The sequence below is a fragment of the Hippopotamus amphibius genome, chromosome 1, assembly GCF_030028045.1.
Source record: "Hippopotamus amphibius kiboko isolate mHipAmp2 chromosome 1, mHipAmp2.hap2, whole genome shotgun sequence".
Taxonomy (NCBI): Eukaryota; Metazoa; Chordata; class Mammalia; order Artiodactyla; family Hippopotamidae; genus Hippopotamus; species Hippopotamus amphibius.
Window position 1 is genome coordinate 175,168,457 of NC_080186.1, and position 15,737 is coordinate 175,184,193.

Below are 15,737 nucleotides of genomic sequence, written 5' to 3' on the forward strand. Positions count from 1 at the left end.
TTATTTATTTATTGGCTGTGTTGGGTCTTCAGCTGTGCATGGGCTTTCTCTAGTTGTGGAGAGTGGGGGCTACTCTTTGTTGCAGTGCATGGGCTTCTCATTGTGGTGGCTTTTCTTGTTGCGGAGCATGGGCTCTAGGCACGTGGGCTTCAGTAGTTGTGGCACGTGGGCTCAATAGTTGTGGCTCGCGGGCTCTAGAGCACAGGCTCGGTAGTTGTGGTGCACAGGCTTAGTTGCTCCACAACGTGTGGGATCTTCCCCACCCAGGGATCGAACCCCATGACCCCTGCATTGGCAGGTGGATTCCTAAGCACTGTGCCACCAGGGAAGCCCTGAACATACTCATTTTTTGTATGATGTTCCTTTCTTAATTTATTTTTGATTATAAATGATAAATATATAGAGAACCTGGAAAGTCAATGCCAACTACAATTGGATGTTTCTTATTACTATTTCAGAATTAGAAAATGGATTTCTTTCCTCATGGAATCCTTATGGGTGAACTACTTTGAAAGATTTTTAAAATTTTATTTTTGGAAGTTAAAAGCAAGAATCATCACTAGGAACAAATTCTTAATCAGGATTTTTAGTTATATTTGTTGTACCTAGTCTGTCAGGTGCATCTGTCCTATTCATAAGATGCCTTCAGCCTAGGTGTGTTTCTTTCCCTTTATTTTCTTCTATGTCCTAAGCGTGGGTCGGTTTATTTCTGTGAGTTTAAGAAGACATTAATTATGTGGAGCTATGTTTATAAAATTTGGAAATTCTCCCTAAGTCATAAACTCTGAAGTAAAGTAAGATTGAGTTCTTGTTTTCTCTTCTCCAAAATGAAACAGATAAAGCACTATGAATAATTTATATGTCAACAAAAAGAATACACAGTTGGAGATAAAAATCCAAGATGACTCTTCTAAATTTACTGCTTATTTGTTTCTTGCAAATGTCACGGGGCTTAAGCCAAACTTAACTTCCAATTCCAAAGAGGCTCGAGTCTTCTTTGCAGTCAGTGTCAAAGAGACTTCAGCGTGTATGCAAATTATATCTATCTCCTAATACATACATGTTGAATCTGGCCTTTATTGTTTGTAAGTTATAACGAATATATGCACACTTTAAACTGGATTCCTGCCACCCTTTTTAGTGAAATAAAGTTGTTCTAAAATAACAAATACATCATTTTTAAAAAGCCCCGAAACCCCAAGGACAGTTATTTTCTTTAATGCTTTCTAATGATAGACTATTACTCAGTCCTGGACAGCAACCTTCTGACATAGAAGCTGTTGTGTTCTTATGTCCTGAGCCATTACTCAGTGGTGGAGAGCAACCTTCAAACGTAGAAGCCACTCCAATCTTATGGGCTCAGCCTGACACTCACAAGCCCTTTGTGATGCCAAGAGAAGCCCACAGAATTTGCCCATTTAAAAGAAACTGTAAACATGTTTCATTATAAAGAAAGGCATTAAAGTCTCCTTTATAAGGTGTTTTAAGTGAAAACATTTTGATCAAATAAAACTAGAAGTACAGGAATTGAAGAAGTTAAAATTTTAAAGAATGTATTTGTTTTTTCAAAATAATAAGGCTTATTAATTCATATTTCCTGAATGTCAGCTATTACCAAAAAAATCCATTTTTAAAGTTAAAACTGACATTTACAGTGTTTTTTTTACCATAGTTTCTTCCAAATGAAGGAGGAAATGAATTTTTAAGAGGGTAAAATATGAAAAGAAGGATATTATTGATTTACAATTATGTTTTAGAACCTAAAAGTATGATTAACATTAAGAATAACTATTTGAAAAATTTTCACCATCAGTGGAACTAAAGTTATTCTCAGTATATTTTATGTAATTTATATAATTAAATATTATTTGTATAATTTTTTATAAATACGAAAAAATGAAAAAGAAAATGTTCTCTCTTAACTGTCTTTTTTTTTTTTTTTTAAACTCTTACTGCCTTAATGCTTGTTTTCAAGTTCCCAATTGGGGACAGCTCAAAACAAGACAAATAAAACAAAATAAAATAACACAGCAGTGATAACAACAAATAACAGCAGTGAACAGTGAGTGGTAATGAACCTGAGATTTTATTAACAACACCAGTTCAGATGTTAGGAATAAAAATGAAAAAGCATAGAAATATGAATCACATCGCAAATAAGCATCACAGAAGAAAGACTCCTATAATCTACGCCATAGCATTTGGTAAATGCGTGAGTGAGAGTTATTACCATGGTAAGACAATATAAACAAACTATGAATGTTACCGAGTCCAAGCTCTCTCTGTTCGCCCCAGGACAGGCCAATAAATTGGAGACGAGGTGCTGAGGCAAGGAATGTGACTTTTTTCGGAAAGCCGGCAGATCGAGAAGATGGCAGACTAGTGTCTCAAATTAACCATCTTATTGGGGTCTGGATGCCAGTTTCTTTTATAGAATCAGAGAGGGAAGTAAAGTAAGAAGGCAGAGTAGAGAGGGAGAGGCAGTGAGGAAGTAAAGTGAAAAGGGCCATTAGTCTAGCAAAACATCTCCCAGAATGACCAGCCTCCATGAGGGGGATGTGTTAATTTCTTCTTTCTTGCAGCCATTCACAGGCAGGTAGGGTTCCCAGAGGTAGGCCATTATGTATGATTGTAATAACAAAAGCAATGGAAAGCGAAGGCTAGAGTCAAAGAAACAGATCCAACATGGAATCAGAATTGGCTCTTGCCTGTTAACACTGTAAAGACAGTGCTGTTGAAAATTGCCAGGGACATTCCTGTCATAGGAGTCACATGTTAGAAAACCCCCTGCTAGAGACACTACACTGATAGGATTGCATTTAGCTGCAGGTAACAGAATCACCTGCTCAGAAGCTTCCACTGGTCAGGGTTGATATGTTTCATGTAACATGGTACCTGAGGGGCAGTAGCCCAGGAGTGGGTCGATGGCCCACTGGTGCTTTCAGGGCACTAGCTTCTAACTTCTGCCTCTGTCATCCTCAGCTTGTGACTTCTGTCCTCCTAGGTGCAAGATGGCTGCTGCACGTACAGACATTGAATCATTATTCCAGGCAGGAAGAATGAGAAAGGGTGAGAAAAAGAAAAAGGTGTGTCATCTAGCACGGGTTTCCCTTTTTTGAGAAGGAACACCACCCCTGGGCTCCTGCAGATACTTACTGGCCAAGGCTGTGACTCATGGCTGCCGCTGTCAGCACGGGGGTCTGGGAGGGTGGTTATGTCGGTCCTTGAGCCTGCTCCGTCCGTAGAGGAAGGCAAAGGCAAAGGAGTCGTGAATGGCCGTCAGTGAGCTGATCCACTGTGTGTGTGCACCACAATAGCACTGCTAGGGCAGCTATGGAAAAATTTTTACTGGAGAGAATCCCTCTCCCTGAAAACTTTTCCCAAGGACACCCTGCATGGGAACCTTTCATTAAGGGCACATTTGTTGAAGACACCTTGGTAAACGACAGGTCTTCTGGAGAGATCTCTGCTAGAGACAGAACTTTTAGGGATACTTTTGCTTAGGTACCTCTGCCATTGTCAAACCAGGAACTGTTAGGGCAGTTGAATTAAACACACTTACATATACCTGGAGCTCCCAAGGACAAATGTTAATTCTCAGAGACACTGCAGCCTGCACTCCTTCAGTGAATAAGGTGATTCTCCATACATTGGAGTCAGCACTTCACATAATTATGGAGAGGAATCTTATTTCTTTTCTTTCCTTTCCTTCCTTTCAAGTTGTTACACTAAAGGCCTGCCAGGCATAAGAAAGGACCCACTGCTAAGCCATCTACCCATTAATGACCTCTCCTTCAGATACACAAAGACCCAGTCACAGCTCCGAGATTACTGTTAATAAGTATTTGATTAAATCTTTAGCCAAGGGTCCTTCAACTCCTCGATCCTGTCTGGGGGAGGTGCATTTTTATTCCCCAAATTACATCATGTTCCCCCAGTAATATATATAATTGCCTGTCCTGCTGAGTGGGGCTGCATTACATAATGAGCTAAAAGGACTCCTTGGCTGATCTCATTCAAGTGCGGTAGTGATATTTGTCAACTTTTGGCTGCGCAACATCTTCCTATTTGAGAGAATGTCATCATGTGTGAGTCTTAATAGAATTCACAACTCTGCCTCCAGCAAGAGGGAGCTGGAATTCTGGGGTAATATTCAAAATGCTAACCAACTCATCTAGCACAGGCACCAACCAAATAAAATCAACCCTGCCTGTATGTTGCACCAGTGTTTACTGGCAGGAGTCCAGCGTTCGGGCAGAATCTCCCCACTTCTCCCACCTGAGCCAACTGGAACGTGAGTAGGTGACTTTGTTCAGCCAGCTGGATCCTCCTGTCTAGGACTTCCTGTTTTGATTGACAATAAAAAAGGAGGGGGCTGTTTCAAATTCATCCAAGCAATAGCATGCATGTCCTTTGGGGACAGTGTCCTGTGGTAGCCAGTGATCCTGCAGTCATCCTACCATGCTCAGTGTCTGTCTTGGCCAGACTAATATTGAAAATAATCACTTCAGTCTTTCCTGCCTCTCAGTTCGCCACAGCTGCCTTAGTTCTTACCGTTTTTCAAGCCTGCTTCTTCCCTCCCATCTACTCCATAAACTCCTGATACTTTCCCAGTTGATCCTTTTGCTTTTAAGATAGCCGGATCTCATAAGTTTGTGATCTTGCTGCCAGGAATTCTGGCCGATAAGTGACTGAAGACAGGCCTACGTTGCCTGCTTTATGCTTTCTTTCTCCTGGGCCCAGCCCTGTCCTTTCAAGGCTCTGGGGGGGAGGAGAAAGACCCACACAGGAGGAGACAGACGACTGTCTTTCTTGCCAGTTACAAGTTATTTCCATTAAAGAGAGTTGTCCTTCCTGCCTCCCTTCCCTCTTCTCTCTTAAGAACACGAGCGGGAAACTTCTGTAAAAGCCTCACATTGTTTGGGAAGATGTAGTAGGGAGATTCTATGTGATGTCCTCACAGACATTGGAGTGTGTCATTAATAGCACATAATTTTGCTTTTGAGGATTGATTGGTTAGGAAATATTTACCCCCAAATTTGGCTCTGGTATCTTATTTACTATGGCATTCAAGTAAATATTCTGTATAAAAATTATTTTGTTTCTGTATACTCCCTTTTTGACAGAAAGGATGCATACACTTCATAAAAGTAAAGTTAATTTGAAATAAGAAAAATGGGGTTAAGGAAGAATGTGCACAGGCATGAAATTGGTACACAAATTATATGCCAGGAAATCCTATATTCACTAGAAGTGAGCCATGAGTTCTGCAAATCACTCTTAGGGAACAAAGCATAGCGTGATATGCATATTAACTTATCAAAATCAATTTAAAGATTTAGGTAATAGATGTTTCCTTACATAGACCGGGCAATTTTTCTTTTCCCCAACAACTAGATGTCTAATAACTGCCAGCCCTCAACGCTGAGCGTTTTCCAGCCCTAAAATCTTTAGCTGTCTTAACTGTTATATCATTTAATGGCAGTACCTAGAGATAGCTTTAAAAGTCATGAATTAAAACGTGTTGTTCTGATGTCCTTTCATGGGACTCACACATTGTGTTTTGTTAGATTTTGCGGGGGAGGGGGTTGGAGAGTCTAATAGGGCAACGTGACCTTCCCCCCACTTAGAGCCCCACGACTTAAAGGTGACGGCGGTCATCAAGTTGCAGGCATTTGTTGCCTTGTGGTTGAGGAGCTGTCAGATAGAAGTTATAGTTTATGAAAGAGTCACGTGACTACTGAGGAGAAGCGTTGTTTTCTGAGAAGGTTGTAATTTAGTCTAAAGTCCACCTGACTCATCATGGAAGTGGTTATAACACCCGTTACTAGATGTGCCCATTAGAGCCGAGGCAAGCGGTGTGGGCTTTGCTCATGAGCAGCCCTGAGGACAAGGTCCTGTGTGGCGTGGGGCACATCCCTTTAATCTCTGAGCCTTGGTTTCTTTATCTGTAAATGGGGATATTAATATACACCTCAGAGAGTTGTGAGGCCTGAATTAAATCACGTTTTAAAAATTGGCCTCTACGGCTTCTGGCACATTGTAGGTGCTTTTTGAATGTTTGTTTTTTCTGTCACCCAATGGAACAACCTAACTCCTCAGTAACTTTACTTACATCTAACACTGTGGTTCCATTGTGAGAAGACTCTAATTTTAAATAATTATAGTTATTATTATTTTTGTTGTTGCAAAACAACACTCAAAACCTCTCTTGTGGGTAATATCATCAGATCTGTGCAGAAAATGTTCAGGTTTGATAGTATACTTAACCTCTTCCCTTAGAAATATAAACTGGTTATGATAATGGAGTAAAAAATTTCTGAGTAATGAAAAGATGCACTGTAGCTTTAAAACAGTCATTTTATTCTATTCTTTGTGAACTTAAAATATGTTGCTCAACATAAGGCAGAGTCCTTGGCTTATGTTCTTTCTCCCTTTATTTTGTTGCTGTTGTGTATATAGTTTAAATGTCTGAAGAATTTTAAACTTTTAGAGAAATCTAGCAGCATTCTAAAGAGGAAAATTAATATCGAGAGTGACTGAGTGACAGTCCTTCGTTTAGAAATTCTGATTTGCCTCAATCTGTAGAGCAGTAGATCCCGTCCTTGGCCGCACATTACGGTCATCCAGGGACCTTTTGAGGAATACTGATGCCTGGGCCCTACCTCCAGGGATTCTGATGTAAATGGTATGGGACCTTGGCATTTGAAAATGTAAAAGTTCTTCAGGAGGTTTCTAGTGTGCAGCCAGGCTTGGAATCCACTGACATGTATATTTGTAGTTGATTATTCTCCTTTATGTTTCTTGCTCCCCGGGTGATGGAAGGAAGTTGTCCCTTTCAGGAATCTCCCCTACCAGTAGGGCTGGGTTAGGTGCCTGTGCTATTTGCTTTCCTGGGAACCTGCACTTCCCCTTTCATAGCATTTAATGCATTAACTGTGGTGGTTTTTTAGCCACACTAGACTCTAAGCTCCATGAAGGCAGGAACATGGCTGTATTTTCACTGTTATCTTCCTGGTGTGTAAGAGAAACTCAGTAACTACTTTGTGAAAATTTTAGTGAAGTATAGTGAATTTACAGTGTTGTGTTAATTTATGCTGTATAATAAATCGATTCAGTTATGCATATGTATATTCTTTTTCATATTCTTTTCCATTATGGTTTATCACAGGATACTGAATATAGTTCCCTGTGCTATACAGTAGGACCTTGTTGTTTATCCATTCTATATATAATAATTTGCATCTGCTAATCCCAAAATCCCATCCACCCCCACCTTTGGCAACCACAAGTCTGTTCTCTACGTCTATGAGTCTGTTTTTTCTGTTTCATAGGTATGTTCATTTGTATCGTAATTTAGATTCCACATATAAGTGATATCCTATGGTATTTGTCCTGACTTACTTCTCTTAGTATGATAATCTCTAGGTTCATCCATGTTGCTGCAAATGACGTTATTTCATTCTTCTTTATGGCTAAGTAATATTCCATTGTGTATATGTACCACATCTTCTTTGTCCATTTATCTGTTGATGGACATTTAGGTTGTTTCCATGTCTTGGCTATTGTAAATAGTGCTGCTCTGGTCATACAGGTGCATGTATCTTTTCGGATTATAGTTTTGTCTGGATATATACCCAGCTGTGAGATTGCTAGATCATGTGGCATCTCTATTTTTAGGTTTTTGAGGAACCTCCATACTGGTTTTCATAGTGGCTGCACCAGTTTACATTCCCACCAACAGTGCAGGAGGGTTCCCCTTTCTCCACACCCTCTCCAGCATTTGTTATTTGTAGACATTTTGATAATGGGCATTCTGACCAGTATGAGGTGGCACCTCATTGTAACTTTGATTTGTGTTTCTCTAATTATTAGCAATGATGAGCATCTTTTCATGTGCTTGTTGGCCATCTGTATGTCTTCTTTGGAGAACTTCAATGACTGCTTGTTGATGTTTATTTTAATATAATTCTGTGAACACTTTTTCTCAAAGGGGCCAAAGTACTCCACCATGTCTTCAAATATTTTAGTGTAAAGACTTTCAAAGACTGGATGGCAAGGAGAGTGAAGATGATGTGAAGATGGGGATGGGATGGGGAAGAGGGAGGACAGCACCAGTAGTGGGAGAAGGGGGTGAGAGTGAGTAATACTGACATGTCTGACTTAGAAAAATGGAGCTGTGGGCGTGAATTTTTTATTCATTTTTTTCTTCCAGAAACTATGTTTTATACTCTGCAGAAAACCCCACAGAGAGTCTCAAGATTTTTTTAAGTTGGAATCTGTTTGTGGTGAATCAGGATAGAATGGAGTTGGTGAATTTTTCATTACCTAACTTGATGCCTCTCAATACGTTGATTTAGAATCTTAATTAAATCTGTTCCACCTCACACCACAGGCAGCATCAGTTTGGTTTATTGGGGACCTTGGTGGTCTATTTGCAAGTCAACTATTGACTCTACCTCTTCAAGGGATTGAATTTTCAACGTCTCAGTTTACCCATTTATAAAATGGTAATATCTGCAGTTAAACTGTGCAAATCCAAATCTCTGTTGGCAGAATATCCATGAAACTTCTGACAGATTCATTTTAAAAATGAATAACATTTTACTGATTTGATTGCAATTTAGCAGATACATATTTAACACTTCAATTATATTAATCAAAACGAAAGTTTTCACATGACAGTTTCAAGCCAACAGTCTCTGTATTTGAACCTATTTCACCCTCTTCATTAGAGTGTAGAGTTTGATAACTGCATGGTTGTGAAATAAAACTAAAGAGCTTTTTTCCAGAGATTAATTTTTTTGCTTTTATTCAGACCTTCTGAGCAAACAAAAGAGTGTTTTTATTTTGTCCATGGAGGAGAATGATTCTCTTCCTCACTTCTGTCCCCCTCGCCCTGTGGTGCACTTTTGTGTTATTTCTATGAACAGGTATCTTGCTGACTTAGAAGTCTGTCTAGGGCAGGAACTGTGGCAGTGTTTCATATTATACTTATTTGCCTGGATCAAACCTGTTAGTCCTTTTGGACTCCTCTTTGCTTCTCAGTTCCTATATCTAGTCAGTCAAAGTCCTGCCCATTATTTTAAAATTTTGCCACCTACCCCTCCCCCAACCCTTCCCTTCTTCTTACAACTACCATTCTAGTTAAGAACTCATCACTTGTCTCTAAGAAAATTGCAATAACTGGTTTTCCAGCCTCTGGTCTTGTACCTTCAAGTATCCACAGATACCCTAGAAGCTGATCTGTAATGCAGTGATAAAATATACCTGTGGACTGCAATTATTTGAAAATTCTGTATTTGTTTTACTTAGAGGGTTTCTGTGTTAGCTTTTGTGTGAACAAATGTTCAAGGCACTTTATAATCCCACCTTCTTGGGCCAACAAACCAAATGATGCAGTGGACCGTTCCTCTAGTCTCATAGTTGGCCAAGTGAACCTCCCAGTTATTCCAGACTGTCTGTCATTCTACACACAGTCCCTAAGACAGGCCATTTGTTCATTTTCATTCCCATTGCCTGGAAGACCCTTCCCCTCTTTTCTTTGCCTAATTCCAACTCCCCTTCATCACTCAGCTCAGGTATAGTATCTTCCAGAAGGCCTTTGCTGTTTACCACTCTCAGAAGCCCAGGCCAGGTCAGGTGAGGTCAGGCCGGGCAGCTCTCATCACAAAGACTCATGCCTTTGGCTGCACTTGCCACATTATGTTGAAGGCATCTGGTAATGCATCTGTCTCCACCATTAGATTATACATTCTTCAAGGACCTGGAACCTAGTTTTATTCTGCTCTATATCCCCAGTACCTAGTACATGGAGTACTAGGTAAATGGTGAGATGAATCAGGCTTGTTATTCACAGAGTCTAGTATAGTATGTGAGTGTGTTCAGTAACTATTAAAATGTTTAGGTTTGTAGATCTTTACATAACATGAGAAAGAGTTCTCTTATAAGGTAGCAGTATCTCCTCATCAGTGATGTTAAAATAGAATCTGACATCTCCTTGTTAGGTACAGTGTGGATGTGGATTGGAGAAGTTTAAGGTTGATTAACCTCTGGTCTTTCCTGCTCTAAAATTCTAGGGCCTTGAAGTATTCCAAGCTGAAGCATATTATTGTCAATTAATTAGTCTGTTTCTTTCATATTAAGAACGATATTCAGAAAGCATATAACAAAGTACTTGGAAAAGTGGAGTAAAGTGGACCCACTCTCCCTGTTCCTCCCTGGCCCATCTTCCATCACAGCCCTCCACTGCTCTTCAACTCACTGACCTTTCTATTTTCAGCCTTTTGTGGGCTCTCCAGCCCCCGAAATGTTGCTAGTCCCCTCTGTTCAATATTCCGGCTCCTTCAAGAGATCATCGGCCATTCTTCTGGCTTCAACGTGCACACACTGGCAACTCCCTAACCAAATCCCAGCCCCAAATATCCAACAAAGCAAAAGATGGATATTTAACTATTTCAGGTCTTTACTTGTATGTCCCATAAACACCTCAAACTCAACATACCCTAAACTAAACTTTCATCTCTCCCCCAAACTTTTCCCTCCTTATTTTGGTCCCTATTTTTGTGAATGGAAGCAGCATTCATTTAATTTATTTCCTTTCTCTCATTTGCTACACCAAATTAACTTCAAAGCCCATTGATTCTGTCATCTTAACATTTTAATTTCCTTACAGCCTTATTATGCCAGGGGTTGTAAACTGGTGATCCTCTGGCTAGATCTGGCTCATAGACAAGTTTAGTTTAAAATTTGGGTGTAAATCTGTTCAGGTGGGCATATGGTCTCCAGCTTGCCACTGTCCCTGTTGCTCCTTGATGAGTGACCCCAGCCAGGGAAGCCAGGTTTCCCCTGGCTTACACCCACACTGTGTCTTCTTTGTGACTGAACGAGCTCTTAAGTTGACTTCTAGACGCCAACAAAGTGATCAGATCACCCTTCTCTGCCCCTTAAAGCCTGTCAAAGGCTTCCCAATGCCCTAAATAGTGATCTCAATGTACTCTGTGCATCTGAATTACCTGGGGAACTTAAATCCGACCCCAGGCCAATTAAATCATAATCTCTGGGGGGTAAAGCCTAGGTATCTGTATTTTTAAAGTTCCCAAAGTGTTTCTAATTTGCAGCCAGCAGTAAACCACTGGCACATAGGATAGACTCCCAATTCCTTCACTGGCCTAGTCGTTACCCAGATTCTTATATGCACATGTTTTCCAATATTGTCTTGGGATATTCCTCACCCACCCTGACTTCCCTGTGGTTCCCAAGAGCACTGAGTTGTTTCAACCCTTTCGTGAGGTTACAGCTCATGTTTCCCATCTCCCTAGGTTACCTTTACTTCTAATCTCCCTGGCAAACATCTCTACATGTCATAGACCCATCTCAGGCATCACTCCTTGTGAAGTATTTCCAGAAATACCTCCTCCCACTCCAGAGAAGCAATCTCTGCTACCTTTGTGTCCCATGTTGATCTGGTTGAGTACATGTCTATGACAGTACTATATTGCAGTGCTTCTCAGTCTTTAATGTGCACAGAGACACATTTGTTACATGTAGATGGTGATTAAGTTAGTCTGGGGTGGGGTCTGCCATTCTGCATTTTAAACAAAATCCCAGGTGAGCCACATGTTGAGCACCAAGGCTTTATTGCGTTTACTTGTTTCTATACCTGTTCTCTTTGCTTTATTGTATACTTCCTAAGGAGAGTGATCATGTTTAGTAATCTTTTTATCTGAACTCAATGCCTGATACCTAACAGTCGCCCATTAAGTGTGGCATGAGTGAAAAAAAATTCATGATGAATGATTGAGTTAGCAAAAGATGGAAGGAGGGAAGGAAGGAGAAAGGAAGGAGGGAAGGAAGAAAGGAAAAAGGAAGAGAGGAAGGGAGAAAGGTAGGCAGCTATGAATGTCTCAATTCAGGCAAACAAGTATACCGTCACTAAAAGAAATGTTTGCAGAATCTGTCTCAGCAGTATTTTGACAAGTCACGCCAGGAATGATAGTCTCTCAGAAGGCAGCTTCTTTTTACCCTTCAAAGGAAATAGTTGCAGTATTTCTGAGAAAGAAGTGCCCTGGATTATGGGAATCGAGGACATTAGAGCACAAGATGTGTTATGGCTCTGGAGGCAAAGTGTACATTGCAGGAAGACATGAATTGTGGTAAGAGATGATAACTCACAGCCAGACAGCTACATGGCTAGTATTTTTAAGGCAATGTCTTCATTTTCCTGGAAGTTTCTCACCCATTGAATGTGTATGTGGTCAAATGGCAGGCAGGGTGCCCAGGGCGCTAGTGTTGGTGCTCCTTTGTAATTTTTGATTCAGTAAATTACTACCAATAGCTTTGTGACTTTGAGCAATTTACATTACCTTAAGAAGCTATAGTTTCTTCATGTGTACAGTAGGATAGTATAACATTAGTATTAAAATTTTAATGTTAAAGAATCAGGCGGGGCGAGAGCAAGCCGCGGCCGCCGCCCGCGCTCCGGCGTGATCTCGGGGGCCTGGGGCCCCGCGCGGCGGGCTCGCCAGCTTTTTCCCGCCCGCTCGCCCGCCCGCCAGCCGAGTCCTCCGTCCCCTGGCGGGATCTCTAGCTTCACCCGGTGGAGGTTAAGAACAGCGGAGGCTGGCCTTTGGGGCGGGGGTGGGGGGCACGAAAGGGCCATGAGAATTTCTGGACTCGTGAAGCAGAAGTGCTGCTCCTAGGGTTTACGAGGGGCGAAGGGGGAACAGCGAGTTCAGGGATGTGGAGTGATGATAATTTCCCCAAGGCCTCCCTGTGTGCCAGGCACTGTGCGGAGCAGCTTGTGTGTGTCTTTACTGCCGATGAGGCAGGCACGGTGGTTTCCCTCCGTTTTCAGCGGACTCGAAGGCCCGGAGGTGGAGGGACACGGTCACAGGCGTCCAGACCCTAAGGGGCAGGTTGAATTGACCAAAGCAATGGTTATGGAGAAGCGTAGTCCCCTGCTGGTCGGGCGGGAATTTGTGAGACAGTATTACACACTGCTGAACCAGGCCCCAGACATGCTGCACAGATTTTATGGAAAGAACTCTTCGTATGTCCATGGGGGATTGGATTCAAATGGAAAGCCAGCAGATGCAGTCTATGGACAGAAGGAAATCCATAGGAAAGTGATGTCACAAAACGTCACCAATTGCCACACTAAGATCCGCCATGTCGATGCTCATGCCACTCTGAATGATGGTGTGGTGGTCCAGGTGATGGGCTTGCTCTCTAACAACAACCAGGCTTTGAGGAGATTCATGCAGACCTTTGTCCTTGCTCCTGAGGGCTCTGTTGCAAATAAGTTCTATGTTCACAATGATATCTTCAGATACTAAGATGAAGTCTTTGGTGGCTTTGTCACTGAGCCTCAGGAGGAATCTGAAGAAGAAGTAGAGGAACCTGAAGAAAGACAGCAGACACCTGAGGTGGTACCTGATGATTCTGGAACTTTCTATGACCAGACTGTCAGCAATGACTTAGAAGAACATTTAGAAGAACCCGTTGCTGAACCAGAGCCTGATCCTGAACCAGAACCGGAGCAAGAACCTGTATCAGAAGTCCAAGAGGAAAAGTCTGAGCCAGTATTGGAAGAAACTGCTCCTGAGGATGCTCAGAAGAGTTCTTCTCCAGCGCCTGCAGACATAGCCCAGACAGTGCAGGAGGACTTGAGAACCTTTTCATGGGCATCTGTGACCAGTAAGAACCTTCCACCCAGTGGAGCTGTTCCAGTTACTGGGATACCACCTCATGTTGTTAAAGTACCAGCTTCACAGCCTCGTCCGGAGTCTAAGCCTGAGTCTCAGATTCCACCGCAGAGGCCTCAGAGAGATCAAAGGGTGCAAGAACAGCGAATAAGTGTTCCTCCCCAGAGGGGACCTAGACCAGTCCGTGAGGCTGGTGAGCAAGGTGATGTTGAACCCCGAAGAATTGTGAGACATCCTGACAGTCACCAGCTCTTCATTGGCAACCTGCCTCATGAGGTGGACAAATCAGAGCTTAAAGATTTTTTTCAAAGTTATGGGAATGTAGTGGAGCTGCGTATTAACAGTGGTGGGAAATTACCCAATTTTGGGTTTGTTGTGTTTGATGATTCTGAGCCTGTTCTGAAGGTGCTTAGCAGCAGGCCCATCATGTTCAGAGGTGAGGTCCGCCTGAATGTGGAAGAAAAGAAGACTCGAGCCTCCCGGGAAGGGGACCGCCGAGATAACCGCCTGCGGGGACCTGGAGGCCCTCGAGGTGGGCTGGGTGGTGGGATGAGAGGCCCACCCCGTGGAGGCATGGTGCAGAAACCAGGATTTGGAGTGGGAAGGAGCATTGCTCCGAGGCAGTGATTTGTTCTTCACCGATCTTCAGACAACAGTACAAACCCTAGCTCCCACAGAATGGTGAAGTTCTTCAGCCAGCCTTTGGTATCTTGGAATATGACCTTAGTCTATTCATAAACTGCTTAAGTTTGTACAATTTTACTTTTTGTGTTAATGGTGTGTGCTCCTTCCCCAACTCTCTCCTCTCACCTTTTAGTCCTTCACTTCCAATTTTGTGGAATGATATTTTAGGAAAAATGGATTTTTAAAGAAGAAAAAAAGAGACTGAATTTCCTTGCTTTATTTGCATATACAGACTGGATTTTTTTTTTTAACAGTTTCCCCAAAGAAATGTGTCTCACTTATTACTGACATTTGGTATGTTTCATTCATTGGAATATTTCTTACTTATTTTCTACCTGTTTCAAAAGCCTCTGAGAATTACAGGATATGATAAACATTTTGAAGGCAGGAAAAACCCACATTGTTTCTTCTTTGAGAGTCATGACTACCTTCTGGTGTGGAGAAATTGCCGTTGGAAAAATTGACAATTTTGATTCTCGCTGGTATGGTTAAAAACTGAATAAAAGGTGTTAGTGGAGTTATTCTTTTGATACGTGATCACAAAACAGTTCCAAAACCTACTGCTTTTACCACTGAAATTGTGAGATAGGTTTTAAATGTCTAGAATGCAGCTGATAAGCTTTTCTTGAACTGTTAGATTTTTTTTGAAGTAGAGTTTTTTCATGTTTAGTTTGTATTTGTAAAAAAAGGAAAAAAACAAAAAAATTTTCAAAATCTGAATAACACAAAACCAGAGCAAAACTGCTGTGCCTTCTATTTATCTTTGATTCCAGTCTTGGCAATTGTTTAAAGAAAAATAAAAACAAAAAACAAAACAAAACAAAACAAAAAAAAGAATCAATTGTAGGTACACTAGTAACATATCTGTCATCTACAGGGCAATGGAGGTCTCTGGTGATTTAAACCTAGAGTCAGCAAACTATGGCCCATAGACTGAATCTGGCCCACTACTTGTTTTTTTATTTTTTATTTATTTATAAAAAATTTTATTGGAGTATAATTGATTTACAATGTTGTGTTAGTTTCAGGTGTACAGCAAAGTGAATCAGTTATACATATATCCACTCTCTTTTAGATTCTTTTCCCATATAGGCCATTACAGGGTATTGAGTAGAGTTCCCTGTGCTATGCAGTAGGTCCTTATTAGCTATCTATTTAAAAATATAGTAGTATGTATAGGTTGATCCCAGTCTTCCAGTTTATCTCTCTTCCCCTTACCCCTTGGTAACCAATAAAGTTTTATTGGCACATCACCACACCCATTTGTTTAAAGGGTTCCTATGGCTACTTTTTTGTGAAAAGAAAGATCTGAGTAGTTGTAACAGAGACCATCTGGCATGCACAGAC

General features: G+C 41.3%; 2 protein-coding genes across 2 annotated transcripts; both read left to right on the plus strand.

The window, feature by feature from the left end:
• Positions 1 to 12,476: 12,476 nt before the first annotated feature.
• LOC130853939 (ras GTPase-activating protein-binding protein 1-like) lies at positions 12,477 to 14,784 on the plus strand. Its single transcript, XM_057736414.1, has one exon. The coding sequence runs from the start codon at positions 12,750 to 12,752 to the stop codon at positions 13,335 to 13,337; it is 588 nt and encodes a 195-aa protein (XP_057592397.1). The 5' UTR covers positions 12,477 to 12,749; the 3' UTR covers positions 13,338 to 14,784.
• On the plus strand, positions 13,339 to 14,333 carry LOC130843959 (ras GTPase-activating protein-binding protein 1-like). Its single transcript, XM_057719897.1, has 2 exons — positions 13,339 to 13,350; positions 13,464 to 14,333. Exons 1-2 carry the CDS (start codon positions 13,339 to 13,341, stop codon positions 14,331 to 14,333), a joined length of 882 nt encoding a protein of 293 aa, XP_057575880.1.
• Positions 14,785 to 15,737: the final 953 nt, after the last annotated feature.

What these genes read in the sequence shown, in the direction of transcription:
- LOC130853939 (XM_057736414.1), top strand. Translation starts at nt 12,750, where the DNA reads ATGATAATTTCCCCAAGGCCTCCCTGTGTGCCAGGCACTGTGCGGAGC.